The following is a 23174-nucleotide window of genomic DNA, read 5'->3' as shown; positions in this document are numbered from 1 at the left end:
GAACGCCTGGTAGAAAGAAAGCAAAACGAGAAGCACTGTGAGAAAGAGAGGATTGAAATTCCACAGCCGTTTCTTCCCCTCTTCATCGCGTCACTCAGCCGGACTCTGATGAAGTTCCTGCTGAAGCAGACCGACAGAGCTGCTGATGGCTGCCAGCCATGTTAACAACACTTGGACCAGAAATTACTCCAATCACTGAGATCAGACTCATCCCTAAAGCACGAGGAGGAATTCAACCGTGCCAAGTGCTGGCACAACGACAGGACTAGTTAATTATGGACCGGAGCTGAGAGGACACGCAGTAGGTCTGGTGCCGAAGATCACCACGTAGTAAAAATAAGGTCTCCATTTGAATTTTGTTTTACAGTTTGTCAATGAGCCAAACTGTAAGTCAGGCCTCGTAAAAGTCTTCGTTCCTCTCAGTAATCATTCTGATTTGTTTACAACCTGGAGTTTAGTTTTAACTTGATTTACAGCAATAATTATCCAGAAATACTCCAGTTTGTTTAAGATAAATGAATAAACAAATGCTTTGATGAATAAGATCCACCTGTGAGCAATCTTAAGTGTCAGATGATCTCAGAGGATCTGATGGGCCCCAGAATCAACTGCGCAATGACATCCTGAACACCAAGGAAATCTCCACACAGGTCACGTCGGAGTATAAAAGATATCCCAGAACCCTGAACATCCCACGGAGCTCCAATCAATCCATTAATGGGAAATGGAAAGATGATGCCACCACAGCAAAGCTGCCAAGAGAAGGTCGTCTACCAGAAGTCACGGATCGGACAAGAATAATCTTAACCAGAGAAGCATCCAGGAGGACAAAGAGAACCCTGATTGAGTGTATAGTGGTCCAATTTGTCCATCAGACCACTAGAAGCTGCATAGGAGAGTGGCAGGAAAAAGACGTTGATTTGGTCAGATGAGACCAAACTTCAAAGACATGGACATGTCTGAGGCTAATCTGCCACCTCTCATCATGCCTTCCTTACAGTGAAGCACGGTGGTGGCAGCATCATGCAATGGAACTGGGAAACTAGTCAGAGTTGAAGGAAAGATGGAACAAAATACAGAGAAACTTTTCCAGGAATTTGAGACAAAAGTCCACTTTCCAGTAGGACAGTGAGGTTCTGGAATTGTCCACTCAAAGTCCAGACCTCAGTCCACCTTATGGACTTTGGTTTAATTTAAAGACAGAAGTAGCACCATCCCACCTGAAGGAACTGTCATGAAGAATGGACTAAATGGACATGAAAAGACTTGGTGGACCAAGATCATGGAGACTGACCTGAAGAGACTTGGTGGCCCAAGACCATGGAGACAGACCTGAAGAGACTTGGTGGACCAAGGTCATGGAGGCAGACCTGAAGAGACTTGATGGACCAAGGTCATGGAGACAGACCTGAAGAGACTTGGTGGACAAAGACCATGGAGACAAACTTGAAGGGACTTGGTGGACCAAAGCCATGGAGACAGACTTGAAGAGACTTGGTGGACCAAAGCCACGGAGACAGACTTGAAGAGACTTGATGGACCAAAGCCATGGAGACAGACTTGAAGAGACTTGGTGGACCAAGGTCATGGAGACAGACCTGAAGAGACTTGGTGGACCAAGGTCATGGAGACAAACTTGAAGAGACTTGGTGGACCAAGGTCATGGAGACAAACTTGAAGAGACTTGGTGGGCCAAAGCCACAGAGACAAACTTGAAGAGACTTGGTGGGCCAAAGCCACGAGACAGACCTGAAGAGACTTGGTGGACCAAGGTCATGGAGACAGACCTGAAGAGACTTGGTGGACCAAGGTCATGGAGACAGACCTGAAGAGACTTGGTGGACAAAGACCATGGAGACAAACTTGAAGAGACTTGGTGGACCAAAGCCACGGAGACGGACCTGAAGAGACTTGGTGGACCAAGATCATGGAGATTAACCTGAAGAGAGACACAATCCAAGCTATCTAAAAACTAAAAGTAGCAAAAGACTAGCTAAAAGTAACAGGAGAGTAGCTGAAAGTTCAATGTAGCAGAATAGTAGCTAAAAGTAACATAAGACAATATTGGTAGACAAAAACTAAAAGTAGCAAACGGTAAGCTAAAAAATTAAAATAGAAGGGCAATAGCTAAAAGTAGCAAAAGGCTGGCTTAATGCCAAAAGTAGCAGAGCGGTAGCTAAAAGCTAAAGGTAGCAGAAGTACAGTAAATGTAGGTGGCCAAAAGCTAAACGTTGCATAGGAAGACAAAATCAGGACAAATACGCTGAAGCAGATTTCAACTAAAACGATGTTTTTGTAGGAACTGAGATCTAAATGTATTTCTATGGGAAAAATATTTTTAAATTAACTTAAATCTTAAGTTCAAAAGTTACAAAAAACAGATGAGTTGACTGTTTTGATATTTGAATGACTAAATCAGCACAAAGTATTCAGAATCAGTTAAACTACATAAAAGGGAAAGTAAAAAAGAAAGGAGAGCAGATGTGTGAACGTTGAATCAGTTTGAGGAGCTCCAGGTTGTCGGCAGCGTGAAGGAACGAACGCCGACGGGTGATGCTTCGGCAAGGCAGTGGAGATTAACAAACATGAGAAATCTGTCAGATTGCAGTAAGATTAACAGAACATATTACCTCCCATCACGTTTCCTCAAACTCAACTGAAAAAGTTGTCCATGCATCATTTTTATGAAGGCGGAGCTGGCAGGCAGCAGAGCAAACCTCAGCAGAACGTTTGCTGAGCCGCAGGGTCAAAGGTCACGTTTCCAGAAACGATCACAAAGCGGTGCTGATGCAGACGAACCAAGGGCAGCCCCACGATCAGGCAGCTTCAGACGATTAATGCTTTGAAAAGCTGCGCCCAGACTCCCGCCTCACGCTGTTTGTGTTTCCTGACTGCAGGTGCCAACACCTACCAGGAGGGAATCGCCCACATTAAGTCAGAATACAAGAGCAGGAACAAATCGCCCAACAAGGACGTGTATACCCACGAGACCTGCGCCACAGACACCAGCAACATCCAGTTAATCTTCAACTCCGTCACTGATGTCATCATAGCCAACAACCTGCGCAGCTGCAAACTGTACTGAGGGTGCTGGTGGATGTTTGAGTTTACCTGGGTGCCACCTGGAGGCTCTCAGACGAGGCAGCTGTGAGTGATGTCATCACGTGGCATCGGATCTCCTCACCTTAAACTCGCCGGTTGGCTGGTTGAGACTTCTGATATTTTATCTTTCTTGGTTAATTTCCTCTACAATCTCAGCCTTTCTGAGCTTGCTGCGACTCTAAGGAAGTAGTTCTCAAACCTTTTTAATCAAAGGTCCAAAGTAGCGCAGTAGATAAGTTCAGTCAGAAGCCAATCCTTTTGATTAAATTTGCTTACAACCTGATAAAATGATCATTTTTGCCTTTGACTGTGAACTTACAATAAAGCCAAATGCGTAGTTTTAAAGGAATCGTGACTAACTCATTTACATTTCGTGCGTTGACAAAATAAACAAGAATAAACATATTAAATAATCTCATCCTAAAGGCAGCATGCCTGTGTGAATACAGAATGACTGAGGATGTCCTGAGAGGTGAAATACAGACTAACCTCGTAAATAATGGCACCGTCTGCCTGAACCTTGGTGCAGATGTTTCTGTCAGACCAAATAAATCTAGATTTTGTACAACCGTCGATTACTTTGACTTTCATGATCGCCTGCCTTTCATGGAAGCAGGTAATATAAACTTGTGCTATCCATCCATCCATCATCTTTTATCCACTTCTTTCTTTTCGGGTCACGGGGGTCACTTGTGTCCATATCCAGCAGTCACTGTGCGAGAGGCGGGGGACACCTGGACAGGTCTCCAGTCCATCACAGGGACACATAGAGACAAACAACCATTCACTCTCTCACTCACACCTTAGAGTTATCAGACTAACATGCATGTTTTTCATCTGTGGGAGGAAATCCAGAGTACCCGGAGAAAACACGCATGCACGGAGAGAACATGCAAACTCAACCCAGAAAGGCCCCCAGCCAGGATTTGAACCGGTGACCTTCTCGCTGAGAGGCGGCAGCTCTACCATCTGAGCCACCGTGCTTAAGAAAAAACCTCAGGAAGCTCCGCCTACTTGGAGTCTTTTCTGCATAATTAGTGTCATCCTGTAAAGGGAAATAATGCACATATTGCATAAAACCAGACCAGAAAACTTTTATTTTTAGTCTGAGCGGCAGAGAGTCTGATGGTCCCCATGTGGCTCCAGAACCGCAGATTAATCAGAACCATCCAGAACGAGGGCCCAGTTTGATGCGAGCGTTCTGATTGTTGTGTCTCCCTCATGACTGAAGCAGAAAGCATCTTTATTTATTCATGCTCCTATTTTCCTCTTCGTCCCGGCTCGTCCGGACTGAGAGGATGCAGCTCCACTTCCTGCTCCAAGATGGCGTTTAGTTTTTTTAAAGTGGGTCGATGACATCATCAGCTCGTTATCCTGCGTCTGCGCCAAATTTACTAATTAGAGACGGAGGCTCCCTGAGGCTGCGTGTGTGTTTACAAACTGTCATCCAATAGTGTAGGAAAGGTCAGTGTGTGTGTGTATATGTGTGTGTGTGTGTGTGTGTGTGTGTGTGTGTGTGTGTGTGTGTGTTAAAGACAACATCGGCCCTTGGGTGCTGCAGTGTAGTCAGTATTTCTGGATTAATTACACACTGAAGGGAGAAGGAGGCTTGTGGGTTTTGAAAACCAGACGCTCGTCATAAACCTGCTGCCTCGTCCGCTTATGGTCGATCGTCGTCTTCACTTGCAACAAAAAAGCAAAAGGCGGGCGATAATGTTTTTATCTGTGTGTTTGAGTGTTTATGTGTCTGTTAGCAAAATGTCTCATGAAACCCCAGACTGATGGATGTACGTCCACGACGGATGAACTTCTAGAGTTAATTCAAGATGCCACATCAGCAGATGCAAAAATGGCGACAACTCATTAACGTTGATAAAATGTTCTCACGTATGTTTGTATTTTCTAAAGTGGCCATTTAATGGCTAAAATACCATCAAACTTTTATATTTATCTGTGCATCAAAATAAGAAAAGATGTGTTTTTATCTCTAGAGAACTGCAGTTCACGTAAAAATACTTTTATTCTTGCTTTCACCATGTTGCTTGTTACTAAAATACCTCAGCCCACAGATCGTCAGGACTTCTTTTAGTAGTGACGGTCATCAATTGGTTGAAAATCCAAAAATGAAATTAAGTGGACTTTTATTCTGTAGTCGAAGACGTTCCCATCCAGGGAACTTTTCCATCTTCAAACTGGATATGAAGCTTTAAACTGCATGAAATGCTTTGTTTATGAAGCCACATGAGTTATAATCGCACTCCCTCCCACCTGAGGGTCATTAGGTGTGTGTTTGGGAATCACTTGGTTGCAGTTTGCAGTTTTAGCCACTAGGAGGCATCACATTCTCTCTTAACCAGCCTGAAACGCTGCATCAAGTTCAGAACCAGGTGTAGTAGTTTAAAATGTACAATTTAAAATGCTAATTCATAAACATTTTTAGTGGTAAACATGGTAGATAAGTTACTGTTATCGCAGCAGTACAAAATATTCTTGTTCCGCCTAAAAAAATACGTTTTAATGGAGGATTTTTTTTAAGATCCCTGCTTTGGAGCTCTCGTTCACATAAAAACGTGAGTTTTAAGTTGGAGTCTCAAACAACTCGAAGCAGTTAATAATCGATTTAAAAGTCGTTTCGCCGGCGTGTGTGGGTGGTTCCAGGGGGACTGACCTCGTGGCGGAACATCTGATTACTTCTTAGAAATAAAACCGTCCCACTGTGGCGCTAAAGCAATTAGGAGTTTATAAGATAAAGACAGGATTGATGTTTCTCCACCGAGAGAAGAACAATGAGCCAATCACTGCCTTTGTATGTGTGTGCGTACGTGTGTGTGCGTGTGTGTGTTTTGCTTTAGCTGGAACTGAATGGTTGAAGTTTAAACGATCGTAAACAAATGTAAAATAAGCAAAACAGTAGCTTAAGACTAAAATTGAATTAAAAGTGCACAGAGTTTTTTAAGGTTTTTAAGAGTTGTGCAAGTTTAATATTTCAAAAAGTTACGTTACTAAATCCAAAAGTTGTCCTGAATGAGCTGAATGTTTTGATAAATTAAAGGTTAAAATAGCTGAAAGTATGCTGAAAGCGTTGCATTTAAACAAGTCAACTAAAATGTGAACGTTGACAGCTTTCTAGCTACTTCCACACACATTGTGTCATTTGAGCCGTTCATAAATCAAAACGTTCAGCTTGATCCGAAACTATGATTTTAGGTTTATATTTTAAAAGTACACATGAATTTCTTCAATTCCTAAAAAAAAAAAAAACATTTTTCTCTTTACAATGTATTTCAGGGTGCCGTGTTTCTTCTATCATCTTATGCTACCTTTAGCTTTAAGCTACCATCATGCTCCTTTTCGCTGCTAATTTTAGCTGCTGTTTAGCTCATTTTAGCTTTAGCACCAGCGTTTTAACTTAGCTAATTTGATTAGCTAATTTTATTATCTTTTTTTTTTTTTATATTAGCTTCAACACGTTTTGCTACCAATAGCTACAGTTAATAACCATTTGTTTTTATTTTAGCTATTATTTGTTACTTTAGCAACTGTTTAGGTAGTTTTAGATACCGTGTTCTTGATTTTTAGCTTGAGCATCTCTTCCACTATTTTTAGCTGTACGTAAATTAGCTAATTTTAACATTTATTTTGCTCGTTTTAATTACAGTCTAGTTAATTTTAGCTAGAGCAGATTTTTCTACTTTAAAACATTGTTTTGCTATTTTCATTATTTGTTTGTATTTTAGTTTAAGCATGTGATTTGTTCATTTTAAGCTGAAGTTTTGCTGTTTAGCTTTAGTGTCTGGCAAAGTTTCGTACTGTTCTGTTGCTTTAGCTTTTAGCTTCTGTTGTCCTCACTTTAGCCTTTACGGGCTCAGTTTTAGCTCCTTCATTAAAGGCATTCAGCACTCAGCCGTTAAAATGAATTTCTTTAGCTACTCTTCATGTCGTGTTTTTGTCTTTTGCAGCAGCAACAAAACCTGCTCAGAAGTTTCAGCCGAGTGAAACCCAAGTGCCAAATATTTCCCCGTTAGCTTTAAGCCGTTTGAATCCTGTCGGCTTGCTGAATAATTGATGCTTCAGATTTAAAAACATGACTCTGCCTGCAAGTGCCTCTGAGTGATCTTCTCATACGAGGTTCCTGCTCAACTTTGCCACTTGCTCTAATGAGCACTTAAGCCTCGGCAGAGCTGAGGAGAAGTCAGAGAGCTGAGATAATGAACTCCGCCCGGCAGATTTCACGCTGATGCCTTTAATGTGCTCTCAGCGTATTAGCCTTCAACCTTTCAGAGATCATTTGTTTACGTCGTGTCCAAACCAGCCGACACTTTAGCTTCTGTAGATGCGGTGCCGGATCGGAGGAACCGTTGTGTCAGGCTGTGTTTGCAAATATTCAGTTGTACTGAGGTGAAACGTACCTGCTGTAACTCAGATAAATTATTGAAACGTGTACTTTTAAAAGAGGCGATGAAAATAAAACGACACAAGAGTAACTTGGTCCGAGTTTTTATTTTTCTCTCTGCGTTTTCAGGATGTTTGTCTTAAATAATTAATCAGCTGAGTTTTATCCAGAACAGGAAGTATGTTGTTCACCTTCAGCCTTCAGTAATGTTTGTTGGGTTGCAGTACATGATACAACCGTAGTGGGTACTTACAAGGTACTTACAGGTACGTACCTGGTAACTACAGGGACAAATGTTCATTACTTGTTTTGTACTTACCTGATATTTACAGTGTACCTGGGTTGTAAAAGATACTTACCTGTAAATACCCTGCACATATCTGATAAGTATCTGTACACAAACAGTAAGCACCAAATACATACACGGTAAGTGCTTGAAGTACTAATACCAAGCATAGTTCAGAATTGTACCAGGTAAATTCCGGACACATGCTGGGTAAGTACAAGATACTTGAAAAGTACTGGGTAAATACTTGGTCCTTATTGTGTACCTACAGAGATTGAGTTGTAATGTGAAGTGATATCCAAGTGCATACTTGGTATTTAGAGAGTGCATGCCATGTCTGTACCTGGTGAGTACCTCGTAGTTACTAGTTAAGTACAAGGTATATACCTAGTCATTACTTGGTATGCACCGTTACTTGTAGTTACCAAGTAAGAACTGGGTACATATTTGGTATGTATCATGTAAGTATTTGGTAAGTGCCAGGCAGTATTTCTGTATGTATCACCGCCTTTATTTGTGTAAATATTTATTATCCTGAGCAACTGGAGTACTTCATTGTGGGATGAAGACGTTTCTCCTCAGTTTTGTTGTAGAAACAATAAATGTTCTGAGAATTGTCTCTTTCTTTGTTTTCTAATCGTTCTTTTAATAAACTTTAACAGGAAAGTGGCGGGGGTTTTTTATGGAAGTATTTATTCTGCAGATTTGCTGCTAATTTCTAAATGTTCTCTTTTCCTCCTTTTGTTTCATCATTTGTTGACTCGTCCTCCATCTTGCTGTAATCCTCTTCTCATCTGTTCTGCTTTCCTTCATTCCTCTTTTCCTTCTCGTTGTTTCACCCATCGTTTCCCCGCCCTTCCCCCCATCCTTGGCTGCAGAATCGTATGCACGAGTCTTTGATGCTGTTCGACTCCATCTGCAACAACAAGTTCTTCATCGACACCTCCATCATCCTCTTCCTCAACAAGAAGGACCTGTTTGCAGAGAAGATCAAGAAGTCTGCTCTCAGCATCTGCTTCCCAGAATACACAGGTACAGCTGTCGCCAAAATATCAAGGTTTAGCTTTTAAAAGATTTATTACAAAAATTAAAGCTCTGTGATTTTTGTGTCTTCACAACAGAGAAAAAACACTCGCAGGACATTTATATTTCCTGCTATTGCAGAAAGTTAGTCATAAAAGCTGCATTTTATACTCCAAAGAAACCCCACTCCCGATCTCCATGAGGCAGCTCCTCTTGCAACACGCCATTGTTTTACAGATATTGTTGTCTGTACTTTATATGTTCTGCTGGAACAGGTCTCTCTTGTAAATGAGTCCTCGTGGCTCAATGAGACTAACCTGTAATAAATAAAGGTTGAATGAAAAATTGTGTTACGCCGACAGAAACCTCTCGATTCATGTTCTGACAACACTGTGACAACCGCAGAGAGGGAGGGTCTTCTGTTAATGGAGGAGGAGGAGAACATCTTATTTCAGGAAGTTGCTTTGACGACCGTCGAGTTCTGCCATTTATCCTGCAGCACAGGAGAGATCCGCTGTCACTCCGAAAAAATCGAATCCCAGAAGCTAATGTTAGCTTCCACAAGCTAATTCTGCCAGTGTTGCCACTGCATGGCTCCAGAACAGCATGGCTGCCTTAACCACGCCCACCTCACATTCCTGGCCAGTCACACAACAGTTGAAGCTTAACCCCCACGAGAAATAAGTCTGCTCAGATCTCATGTTTAGAACCGTCTCGGAGCTCCCGAGAGAATAAAATGAGGTCATTTTGGTCTCTCGTCTGCATCAAAGAGGTCAGATCTCTTCACTTCTCATGAAGTATAATTCCAGTTTAAGATTGTTTTATGATGAGAAGAGATGGACTTGTTAAGATCAAACCTTGTACATACCATCATGCGTGAGCTTAGGTAGGATTGCAAGATCTTGCCAAACATTTTAGCACTCAGCTAAACAAATGTAATCACAGTTTCTATGAACCTGACAGAATTATAGCCATGCTTTTGTTTTCTAAGGTCGCTTAGCTTCTGACGCCATCTTGAATTGGACTGACTCCAAAATGAAATCTGTTGTAGACGTACATCCAGTGAGGGTTCAGTTCATGACACGTCAGGGTGTCGTTTGTCATATCTGATTCAGGTTTCCAAAGTTTTTCTGTAGAACGCTGCTGATCGTTGGCCAACAGAGACAAAATGCTGCTGATCGTTGGTCAACAGAGACAAAACGCTGCTGATCATTGGCCAACAGAGACAAAACGCTGCTGATCATTGGTCAACAGAGACAAAACGCTGCTGATCATTGGCCAACAGAGACAAAACGCTGCTGATCATTGGTCAACAGAGACGAAACGCTGCTGATCGTTGGTCAACAGAGACAACAGATAATGTAAACTATTTTCTGAATGGGCCGTAGTTCTGGGATGACTTAAGTCTTAAAACGCCGTACTCTTGTTTGAAGCTGCTCCGTTCACCACCAGTCTTGGTGGAGGAGTTATGTCCCCCAAAAGGAGGCGGGAACATCTCAGAAAGGCTAAATACACCTGATGTGTCGCTCCGCTCTGATTATTTCCTGTGTCGGGGTCAGTCTCAGCTACTACCAGACCAAATTTCAGGCGACTATCTGTAATCCTGAGTTTTCTTTGGCAGCCTTCTTCAAACAGGCCTCAGGGTTCGTGTGATGAGATAAACACAAGCAGTGAACAAGTCTGAACTGTCCTGAACATGAATCACAAGAAACTCTTTTAGAACCCCTCTGATTTTTGGGGATGGGAGGACACTGGTTAACAGCTGCTTGACTGATTGAATGAGTTCTGATTCTAGAGGAGGACCGGTCTGGACAGGTCCAGTTTTGAGTTATAAGCCATCGGAGGAATGTGGTCCTTTAAATGTTGGCGTTTGTTTACGACTGAGAGTTAAAGTTCTGCAGAACGTCTGAAACCTGCACGACAAGAGCTGAAGCAGCAGCTGAGAGACAGAATAAAGATGACAGACTTTGTGTCCTAAGTCTGACGTTGGACAAACGGAGGGACTGAGTCCCGGCTACTCAGTTCACCTCGATAAGCCTTTTCACACAATGAGCCAATCCTGCTCGTTCCTGACTCCCATGATTCACTCTGATTCTGTGAACTGTTCTGATCGTCACGCTGACCTGTTTCTATGTGGTGTCCTCCCTAGTTATCCACAAGCAAGAACATTTTAAACCCGGGTCGACTGAGAACAGGACTAAAGGAAATGGGGAATGTCTCATTCATTGGATTTTTATTTTTATGGTATAGTCTTTGTCTGTCTGTAAACTTTTTCTTGTCCCGCCCATAACTTCTGATTCACTCAAGATAATTTAACGGAGCTTCATTCGTGTTGCGTATACCTTTCATCACCTCAGCTCTAAGGTCAAGGTCACAAATCAAGGTCAAAGTTAAAACCAGGTCTTTGCTTGTCAGGACCATAACTTCTGATCTGCCTGATACAAAACCTGAAACGATCTATGGATTCTGTATAAAAGTGTGTCGTCTTAACTCTGACCATTCAGTGCCTTTTCTTTCTGTTATCTGAATATTTATTTTATGTTTATGGGTTCTGTTTGTTTGTTTGTTTCTGTAGGTCCCAACACCTACGATGACGCAGCAGCCTACATCCAAGCACAGTTCGAGAGCAAGAACCGCTCTCCAAATAAGGAAATCTACTGTCACATGACCTGCGCCACGGATACGGGGAACATCCAGGTCGTGTTTGATGCTGTGACCGATATCATCATCGCCAACAACCTCCGAGGGTGTGGCTTGTACTGAGCACGCCCACACACCCTGTAACTCCACCCCCTCCTCCCCCATCCCCTCTTTTCTCCCCCTCCTCCTCCCCCTCGTTCCTTTGGCACTGCTGTGGAAAAGATGATGGCCATGATGATGAAAAATGAAAAATCCAACTAGGTACATATTAATATTGAGAATAATTTAAAAATAGGCTTACGTACATTTAAATATGAATATATATATATATATATATAAAATGATTTTGATTTTTCTCCTCTTGCTCTGAGCCCATCCACCCCCCCTTGTTGTTTTTCAGTCTGTTGCCAAGCAAACAAATTTAGTTTTAGTAGGAAAACCCAAAACCCCACAGCCTTGACAACTTCTTGAACAAAGTCGATGAAAGCCCCCGCTCGTTCTCACGCCGTCAGCCGTGTCTTCTGCTCTTAACAAAACTGAAGCCTGTATTTAGTTATTTTCTGATTTTTTTGTTGTGTATTTTTATGATGATAAAACGTGTGCTGTTTAATTTTGGATTTTTATATTTATTACAAGTCTGTACACTGATTTTTCTCACGTTATGCCTCACCTGACACCTGTATTTGTGTATTATTATTTTTTTTTTTTTTGCTTTTAGTTGTGATTTTCTTTCTCAAAAAGATGTAAAAATAAGAATAGCACTAAAAAGCACCATAAACGTCAGAACCTTAAGAAGAAAATAATAATAATCATGCTAATTTTTTAGTCTTTGTTTACATATGAGAAGACATCTTAAGGTGTTTGTAATCTCTTTTTGTTATTATTTCTTGAATGATTTGTTTTATTTCTGTTTGAAACCTGGTTTTCATCGACAGGAAGTGAGGCTTTCTGTTTCCTGAACCTGGCCTTCCACCACGAGCTTTAGAGCCAACAGGAAGAGCGCTTGGTGTCGGAAACATCAGTGTTGCATAACGGAGGCACTGCGCTGTAGATAGCTACGCTTTTAGAAGCAGCATTAACGATCCATTTAATAAAACAAACTCCTGACTAGTTGATTAATTTATTTCTTAATTGACGCCTCTCATCATCATTTATTCCCTCGTTTACTTAATCTCATCTTCATCCTCCTCTTTTTCCTCTCAGCTTATTCCTGCATGGCGCCCAGGCGTCCAGATTTCAAGGTCAAAGGGCACCCTCCTTCCTCCTCCTCCTCCTCCTCCCTGTCACAGATAGCATGAGATACTCAAGACTCTGTATAAAACTGACCAGTTAATTAAAGAAACTTGTGATTTAAAGTTACACACCAGTACTGTTCAGAAAACAAAACCGTTCAATAAAAAGTGCAAATTATAATAAATTATTCAAAAAAAATAATAAACTGAGTAACAAGCAGCAGCTGAAAGAGAGAGGGGATTGGTTTCAGATTTTTTTTTTTTATTATAAAAGTGCAGATTTTGAGACTTCCTGCAGCAACACACACACACTGATTAAAGTTTCAAATTCTTCACTTATTTGACAATAAAAGTCAAACCAAGGGTCACTGGTTTAAAGCCAGTAAAAGATCATCTTTCTTGTGCTTTGTAGCTACAGAACTTTTCTTTCTCTGTGTAATCTCCTTTTCTTTTAAACAAATTAAACATAAAAAAAATTGTTCCCGTGTAACAGCGAGATGATCCCGGACGACCCCCCATGTTGTTGCAACACTCTGAACTCTGATCCCCGAATCTCTTCTCCTTTAACCGTTCTGCCTGTTTCCCTGCATTAGAACCATGTCCTCACTTTAGCCTGACTCAGAACGATTAAATATAATATTATAACAATATCTATTTTTTATTATTTAAAAAAAAACACTTCTGGGGAGAGCACGTTTCTCGCTGCGTCCGCTAGTTAGGGATGCCGCATGTTCACACATCGACGCTGTATAAAGTCATGCTCCTCCTCCTCCTCCTTCTTCTTCTGTCCTTTTTCAGTTTATTTCACTCCTTCCAGGTCGATAATGAAAAGCACAGTTCTCACAACACACACACACACACTCACAAACACACACAATAAGTAGATTTGGAAATTTGTTATTTATTCATACCTAATCTATGTTTCCTGTCATCTATATAAACCTCTTTCCTGCCTTGTTGAGTTCTAGTTTTTAAAAGAGAAACCGTAAAACGACACGATGGTCAGACTTTTGGCATTCTGTTCTGTTCTCACAGATTAATTTCAACTTCTGTTCTTTACCCAGTGAATGCTTTTTTTTTCTGTGCAGCTTTTTTCTCTCTTCCTCTCCCTCTTCTCTTCTTTAGTGAATGGTTGTTATTTCATGTGGGATGTCCGTGCTGGAAAAAAAAATCAATCGAATGTAGTGTTTACATTAAAAAGCCACTGTTTTCATGACTACAGAAAAAGAAACTCGTTTTTCTTCTTGTCTCTGAATCTGTCTGCATTTCCACATCTGACTTTCTGACTTTCAGCTGCAAATTAAAAAAAAAGTTATTTGTAATATCTACAGGCTTCAAATACAGTATTTTTCGGATTATAAGGCGCACTTAAAATCCTTTAATTTTGTCAAAAATCAACAGTGAGCCTTATAATCAGGTGCGCCTTATGTATTAATTCTGGTTGTGCTTGCTGACCTCAAACTAATTTTATGTGGTTTTTGTGAATGAGTTGAATAAAGTTTGACTTATCTGACTGTTTTGTTTCGCTTAATGCACCTTATAATCTGGTGCGGCTTATGTATGAAAACAGACCCGTTCATTGATATTGCGCCTTATAGTCCGAAAAATACGGTATGTGGGATTTAATTTTAAATACTGTGCAGGTCTGGATAAGTATGGGGACAACAAGTATGAAAAATTTGTTTTTGCTTTATAAAAATTTTAAATTTTCTTTCCTAAAACCAAAAACCCAACGCTGAATATGCACAACAACTTCAGACAAAATTGACACGGAGTGTAAAATGTAATTAAAAGCAGAATCCAATGATTTGTAAATCTTAGACTCATATTTCATTAACAATAGAACAAAGAAAACATTTATGTTTAAATTAAGAAATTGCACCTTTACTGGGTGGGTCTCTGTTAATTTTATGGCAGCAACACATCTGAAAAAAGTTGTTCCGAGTGCAGCAAGAGGCTAAATAGTTTGGACCTTCTGGAGGAGCATTTTACAACTAATTAGGTTAACTGTCAACATCAGGAAGAGGACTGAGTCTAAAAAGAGGCACCAAACTCTAAACTATCGCTGGGTGTGAGAGAGAGTGAATGGATGAAGTAAAGATGGGCAGAGGTTCAGTGGTCTGAGTAAAACTGTCTAAAACTAGTGCAACAATTTCAGAATAAAGTTCCTGAATGAAAGACGTTAATCTCCAGTTCATAATCTCGTGAACAGATTAGAAGAATCTGTAGAAATCTGTGAGCTCAAAGCTCGAGATTGAAGGTCAATACTTGATAGTCGTGACCTTCGACCTGTCCAGGTGTCCCCTGCCTCTTGCACGGTGAGTCCAGTCCAGCTGAAGGCGGGGGCCTTGGCGCTCTGACCTGGATTTTTGAAACTATGAAAATTTTAAGTAGTTTTTTTCCAGAGTTTAACAACTTTAGATTAGATTTTATTTGGTGGAAAAGGGGGATGGACAACACTGTATCGCAGTTGGTAGAGCTGCCGCCTCTCAGCAAGAAGGTCGCCGGATCGAATCCTGGCCGGGGGCCTTTCTGGGTGCATGTTGTCTGTGCAGCGGTTTCCGCCCACAGACCAAGAACAATTGGTAACTTTAAACTGTGAACGGTTGTTTGTCTCTGTGTCCCTGTGATGGACTGTAAACCTGTCCAGGGTGTCCCCCACCTCTTGGACAGTGACTGCTGGACATGGCCACCAGTGACCCCCCGCGACCCGGAAATGAAGAAGCGGGTAAAGATACAGGATGGGAAAGAGGATCAAGAATGTCCCATCTGGATGTAAAGTGTTCAGAGCTCTGACGTCATCCGAACTTCCCGTCTTTGCTGGTGTCAGACACTAAAAGTGTTTTCACCTGAAACATAAAGACACCTGTGTGGACGTCTCAGCGGGACATGAAACAGCTTCTGTAATTGGAAATGAAATGTTTGGGTGTGACGAGTGAAAAGATTAGAGCTGCAGGATTATTGTCAGCAGCACACGGTGTCGCCTCATGAGACGGGCCTGATGAGCTCTAATCTCATTTTAATAACTCGCTCTTCACAGCTGGCAGCAAAAAAAACATCTGCTGCAGAGATTTATTGTTTCAAGAAGCAGCAGATAAACAGTTTAAAATGTCTCCGGCTGACTCGACCCACTCACCTGAGACCACAGCTTACCTGTCGGGTGTTTTGCCTCCACTGCTGCGAGGGCGTCGACCAGGTGCTTCTTAAATATGTTCTTCACTAGAGAAGCAACAAAACCAAAAGATGAGCTGAGTTTTCACAGTGTGGTGGTTTTTGTGGGTTTTTTTCTTCCTCTGGCAACAAACTGATTTGTTTGTTGGTTTGAGTGCAGCAGTGGGGCTGTGGATGGGTGTGATGCAATCTATTCCCACCTTTTCGACCAGTCATACATTTTCATTTTATTTCTTTTTGACACCTAATTAAATAAAAGAAAGAAAAAAGGTTTTAGGTTTTTTTTGTTTTTGTTTTTTCTTCAGCTGCTCGCTCCTGCAGCCGTCTCGCATAAAAAATAAAAAATAAACATAAAAGATTTGGCAGTTGTTTTACACCGAATGCCCATCCTGATTAACCTGGACTCAAACCTGCAACCTTGGGATTACAATACTGCAGCACTGGCCATCAAGCTACCACAGCCAAACAGTAAAATAACCTGATTGTTGTCAGTGAACATTCATTAACTCTTTGCAGAATTGCATATGGTTTGTCTTTGAGGTGGCACGGTGGTTCAGTTGGTAGAGCTGCCGCCTCAGCAAGAAGCTCTCCAGATCAAATCGTTGGTTTTTTTTTCCAGGTACTCCAGTTTCCTCCCACAGACATGAAAAAACATACGTTAGTCTGATTGGTAACTCTAAATTGTCCCTGGATGTGAGTGAGAAAGTGAATGTTTGTTTGTCTTTATGTGTCCCTGTGATGGACTGAAGACCTGTCCAGGGTGTCCCCCGCCTCTCACACAGTGACTGCTGGATATGGACACCACTGACCCGAAAAGGATGAAGGAGGTAAGATGATGGATGGTTTGTTTTTGAAGCTTTGTAGAGCCTGTTCTGTGGGTCCGAGGACTGAAGAGTTTAACCTCAGTTAAACTGAGTTCAACAGTTTAACCAGTAGTTCCAAAAGTTTGTTTCTGGATCAGAAAATTTGTTTTAATTGGTTAGAAACAGGGCTTTAATTTGAGCCGGATCCTGCCAGAAGAGGATCCGGGGACTCTCTTATTTTGACAGGGTGTGTTCCGGTAACTTTGCTTTGATCCGGTAACTCTCAGTCTTACTAATAATAAAGTTATGAACAAATAGGACTGCCTTGAATGAATTAAACTTATATTTGATATGTAAACTGAAAATAATTACATAAACACTCATTTTAAACACAACAGCCACTTGGGAGCTGCCTGTTCAAATAAAATTTCTACCCTTAAAAAAATCTATTAACCAGGTAGTTGTACGCGAGCAGGAGTCCAGAAGGAGGAGGCGCATGGAGTTTCACATGTGGAGTCGGACAACAACAAGCAGGGACAGTGTTGGACTCGGAACCGTTGGACTTTTGTATCTAAAGTCTAACTTTGTATTAAACGTTAATGTGTTTGCAGCGTCGTCATCGTGCAGACATGTACAACCTGCGCATGTGACCAAAGTCCAGGTCAGAGGGGGAGAGACGTGGACGGCTGTGGGAGCCTGTTGAGTTTTTCTCACCGTGAGAGAAACTGTTTCTGCTGCTTTAGCGCGTCTAAATGAAGATTAACACTAAATATTTATGCTCCAGATTGTAGCAGAGATTTGTGTCCAACTGTGTTTAACTTTAATTTGTTAAGTCCTCTCTGAGAGTCACTTTCAGGTGTTTGTAATTTATCATAAATGTCTAAAAATAATAATTTTGTCATGGTATAGCATTAACTCGGTGTGGCTGTTTGGATTAGCTAAGCTCGATTATATTTAGAAACATACTGAGAGGTAAATGTGTTGGGTAACCTCTGGGTTTGAAACAATTTCAGTCAAAATATTTCTTTCTGCTTTAATCCATGGATTTGTGACATGCTGCAAAAATTCAATGTTTGGTTGACTAAAGCTCCATGTCCAACTGTTCCCCTCTTACAATGCTGTTATTGCTACTATCACTCAGCCCCCTGTGAATAGCTGGATATAAACTGCTCCTCTTTATAAGAATGTTGAGAAATGTGTGTTCACTAATTACAGACCAATATCCTTGTTGCCACAATTTTCAAAAATATTAGAGAAATTATTTGTAACCAGATTAGATCGATTCATAGATAAACAGAATATTTTAATTAATAGTCAGTATGGGTTTAGAGCAAATAATTCAACATCAATGGCTCTCATGGAACTAATAGAAGAGATAACAACTGCTGTTGATCAAAAACAGTATTGTGTTAGCGTTTTGGTTGATTTAAAAAAGGCCTTCGACAATAATGACCACACCGTTGTAGATGAACATATGCATGAGATATATTCATAAATTAAACGGATTCTTTCATTTTTCTGGACTGTATAATAATGTGCATTGAATTTAGAAATGTAACGTGAGACGTTAATTATCTTTGACCCATCAAAATGAATGCGGTCATTTATTTACAGAATCAAAGTTTAACACATCACACATTTACATTAATTGGCAAAATATGGAAAATAACAACATGGCTAATTTTAGCAAGCTGTACAATTTTGATTAACCACACGGCTGTGGTTGAGAACTTTACACAGACATTTCTAAAATATCTGGAATGATTTCTACCTGATAGAAGAATTTTAAAGATGGAAAGATGAAGTTTAGAGGGAGAAAAAGGATGGGTGAGGGAGAATGTTTGTGTCAGCATCAGGACGGCACTCTCCGGGTTTTCTCAGCTTCTTCCCCAGTACACTTAGGTGATAGAATCAACTCTTTTACCTGGAGATGTCTCTACCGGTACAAAAGTCCATTCAACGCACCCTTTCAGCGTCTCCGTAGGAACAGCTGTGAATCGTCCGAAGTAGTGACGGTGCTTGTTCGACACAAGTTCACCTCACAAGTGGACTTCACATGAGTGGAGTCCGTCAGAGTTCCACTCAGAGGTGGAAGATGTTATAATCCCATAAGACTCGGAAGAGCTCTGTGGTCATGTCAGGATCTTCCTGTTTCCCAGCACGGGAGCTGCAACGACTCCAAACTTGACTCTCGACTCTCTCCCGACACTCTCTCGACACTGGTTTGAACTAGGAAGTACCGACATTTTAAAGAGCTCTATTTCCGGTTCATTTGGGAGTTTCTGGTTGGTCAATATCGACCAGACAGGGGTGTGTTTTGTGACGTAAGAGGTCACTAGAAGTCAGAAAAACAGCAAGAATGTTATGGAACAGATTGAAAATGTTTTAGAGACAGAGAGAGAAATGTTTGGACGAGTTGGCGGAAAAACAGGTGCCAACAGGTGCCAGCTTCTCTATTTACGTCTGAGAGGATGTAAAAACATGACAGCTCGTTCCAACAACTGGTCTGCGTTTGACTCCGACCTTGGACCACTTACATTGCTCATTCAAAGACAGAAAATCAGAAAATGCATAATTACTCTGTAACAGACCTTAACATGAATTCTAACTTTGCATGAGGATTAAAAATCATTATTACTGTTTCACAGTTAATAAAAAAATGATTAGTTCACTACAACATCTAAAATGGTTTGAACTAAAACACTTTGATTATCAAACATTTGTAAAATAGTAATGATAATAGAAAAGAGAGTGTTCTTTCACTTGAATTCAAGAAAGAAAGTCTCAGGATGGGTCAACCTGTATTTCTGGATTCAAATCAATGAAATGACAGTTTCTGTCCCATATGGTGCCTAAGGTCAAGGTTTTGACCTTCAGGCCTAGTTCACTACACCGTACTCCTTGAAAGACTGACTGAATGTAGCTTTAGAGGATTAGCACTACAGTGGGTATTCATTTCTTTGAATAACAGGAGACAGTTTGTACAAGTAAACGATGTAAGATCAGAATTTTGTATTAATGGATGTGGAGTCCCTCAGGGTTCTGTGTTGGGACCAGAGTTGTTTATTTTGTATGTGAATGATCTGGTTGGTGTATCGGGGCTTTTGAAGTGTGTTTCATTTGCAGATGATACCACATTTTTTGTTCACGTGAAGATATTGAACGGATGTTAGAGATGACACAGGCAGAATTTGTAAAAATACAAACTTGGTTCCAACTTAATAAGTTATTAAAGTTGGAAAAAACAAACTACATGATATTTAGTAATACAAAGAAAATTATTATTTAAAACTGACTGTATTGAAATTCTTAATGAAATTAAATTTTTGGGTGTTGTTATTGATGAGAAGCTGACATTGAAATCTCATGTAAATTACTTAAGAATAAAAATAGCTAAATCAATTGCATTACTTTATAAAGTAAAAGAGTTTTTGAATGACAAAGCTTTGTATATATTGTATAATGTAATCATTGTTCCATGTTTGATTAGTCTCTTTAGAATAATTTGTTCAATTAGACTTGTAGAGATATAACAGAGTGATGTATGAATGGGTAAATAAGGACACAGATTGTAGTATAAAGTGCTCTGAGTATCTCAAAGTAGTAGTAAATAAAATAACAAGCAGCCTCCTGACAACAAACAGTCCAGGCTCAACACGGGACCAGAACTTTGTTGCTGTGAGTGTTACGGTGTGGAGGTTAGCACATAGCATTCTAAGCTAACCACAGTAGTAGAGACACTAAATCACGAAAAAAGCAGTTCCAACGCACACACAGTTATACTCTGACATTGATCTGACATTGTTTCACAAAATTATATAGAATTTTTTGTTTGCCGGACAAAAAGTGATTGGAGCACGACGTCTTCGAGGGCAGATCCTTAGCCAGACTCAACGATGTTCTGCGGTGAGCTCCTCCAATGGAGGTCCTTCAAATTTCCTTGGGATTAAGTGAAAACTGTGCGTTGCCCAAACGTTTACCCGGTTGAAACGTCCTCTAATCCAGCACAAAACAACCATTGCAATTTACTTAAAGGAAGAAAAAATGAACTACCGGTAAACTGCACTGTGTCTGTACCTGCTGCTAGAGGCAGCCTCCCAACATGGAGGACGTACCGGAAATGGCCCTGATGTTACGTCACATGGGAACTATGTATAAGATGGAAAGGTGCTATACAAGTACAGTCCGTTTACCATGTATTTAATCCGTTGTATTGAAGTTTGGGGAAAAGCATGCAAAACAATTACAAACTCTATTTTTATTTTATTAAAAAAGAGCTATAAGAATTATTAAAGTGCTATGGTCACACAACAAATATATTATTTCATTAGTTGAAATTATTAAAATTTTATGATTTGGTTGAATATAGTATTTTACAAGTAAAGCTCATAAAAAAAACTACCCCCAAATATTCAATTAAAATTTGTTTAAAAAAAAAGAGTCATTATAACTTTAAGGGAATGTTTGTAAAACCTCCATTTAGAACTAATCTGAAGGAGCTGCGTTGTAATTCAGGGAATAGGATTGTGGAATTGCCTTGATATCACCATAAAAATTTCTAAAACAATTTATATGTTTAAATAGATGATTAAGTTAAGTTGGGAAAGTATAGTGCCATGTGAAGGATATCTAATATTTTTGTTTTCAATTTGGAGATTGTTCAAGCGTAGCTTGTTGTTTGTGGTTTTTTATTTATTTGATTTTTTTAAATAAGGGGCAGATATAAGAATTTTTTTTATTTTTTCTGCACCCTTTTCATTTAATGTTTTTTACTTTTTTATTTTTATTTTTTAAATTAATGAATAAGTAAATAAATAACAATCGGCCATCAGAGCACTAACGACCAATTGTTAGGCTGATGGTCCCGTTACATGTGAACGGCTAGTTCTGACTGTCAGCAGCAAACTGCTTCATCCACTATGAGAAGATGCTTTTTATAAGACTGAGTTTGTTGCAGCTCCTCGGACTGAAGAAGTCTTTTGGATAAAAGATGAAACATTTCAACAAGAAGAATCCGTCCAGAGGACCTGACTTAAGTTTGTTAGATTCACCTGAATATGGAGCAGCATCAGGACATTTTACTAAACTTTTGGAAGACCTTCAGTTCATCTTCTGCTTTAGGATTCAAAGGCAGCACAGCAAAGGTAAGATGTGGTCTCTGATTATATTTGTCAAATGCTAGACGTAATTCTGGTCCTTGTTTCTTTGTTTGTTTGTTTACGTGTAACGTAATAGTAAAAGTAACGTGATAGCACGTCTAGAACATACGTCTTTGGAGGCCGGGCTCGACATTAGAGATAAGGGAAGGAGCTCCGTCAGTGGAGTCACTGCTCCTCCTCGTCTAAAGGAGTCAGCTGAGGTGGTTCAGCTTTAGGGTGCGCTCCACAGAACCTGACATTTGTAGGTTTGGAAGGTTTTCTTTTGTTCTCCATTTTCCAACACGTGAAGAGCAGAACGTGTTTAGTTTAACATCCCAAAAAGAGCCTCCGAAATGAAACGATCCCGTTTAATGTTGGGACATCTCGTTTCTGAAATGAACAGCTGGAATTGTCTTATTTTCTCTCTCGTCCATTTTGTAAATAATCTCCCAAGGTGCTTCTTGTTTTTCACTCGCATACAACAGATTTGTTTACTCGCTTTTTGCTGATGCGTTTTCTGGAACGCTCTGCTAAAGTACACGTTTATCTGTTTCTGAAAATTCATTTTTTTCCATCTGTCTTTCTGCAGTGGAACCACAGCTTTGATCTGTCGTGGTCACAGTCCTTTGTTCCAACGCAGAGAGGTGGTTCTGTACTCGCAGTGCTTCATGTCCGACATGGTTCTGCGGGTCCCGATGGAAGCCCGACACAAAGAGTCCTTGTTGCAGCAGACGATCGGTGGATGTGAGCCGGAGTCAGGAGGCAGAGGCTTTCATCCTCCCTGCTGAGTCGTCTGGTTCAGCAGGTTCAGGGAGGAGAGAAAACTGCATCCCGTCTGCAGTTCAACATCCCTCCCTTCACCTCACACATGCTCAGACCTTTGGTTCATATTCGCAGCTTCTCTTCCTTCAGGAAACACCGCACTTTTATTCATCGTGACGTCACGAAGCTCAGATCCATAAATTACCAACGCTCGTGACGATTAGCTTCATGTTATGATCGTTTCCATTCTTGCACTCAAGCAGTCTAATTATTGACACGTTGAAATATTTTACATGTTTCGATTCTATTAAATCCAAGATTAAAAGAAATATATGACCTGAAAGGAAAAATGAGAGTTTTGAAGTCAGAGGAGAGAAATCATGCAGACTGATGGAAGTCAAAGAAAACCACAGGAGGAGGAGCTTAAGCTAAAAGGTAGCAAAGCTGTAGCTAAAAGCTAATAGACCAAAATAAAGCAATTATTCCGGAGCAGAATAGAAAGAGATCAATGTTTTAAAGGAGTTCAAGAGAAAAACGTAAATAAAATGACATTTTATGAAAAATTGCAAAAGTCGACGCATTATTCGAGATCCGGCTGAACGTTTTCATGCAGGAACAGATAAA

The 23174-nt window shown here is 40.4% G+C and overlaps 1 protein-coding gene across 1 annotated transcript in view; it reads left to right on the top strand.

The window, feature by feature from the left end:
- The window catches only part of LOC119416132 (guanine nucleotide-binding protein G(o) subunit alpha), a 105792-nt gene extending 93750 nt beyond the window's left edge, over positions 1–12042 (top strand). The window contains exons 7-8 of the mRNA XM_037683322.1: positions 8660–8813; positions 11380–12042. Coding sequence (XP_037539250.1) covers positions 8660–8813; positions 11380–11567 — 342 coding nt within the window. The 3' untranslated portion in view covers positions 11568–12042. The remainder of the gene's footprint in view (positions 1–8659; positions 8814–11379) is intronic.
- Positions 12043–23174: the final 11132 nt, after the last annotated feature.

This window comes from Nematolebias whitei, chromosome 10, assembly GCF_014905685.2.
Source record: "Nematolebias whitei isolate Nwh7 chromosome 10, NemWhi1, whole genome shotgun sequence".
NCBI lineage: Eukaryota > Metazoa > Chordata > Actinopteri > Cyprinodontiformes > Rivulidae > Nematolebias > Nematolebias whitei.
The sequence above is the reverse complement of the archived record's forward strand: the minus strand, read 5'-3'. Positions and strand labels throughout refer to the sequence as shown.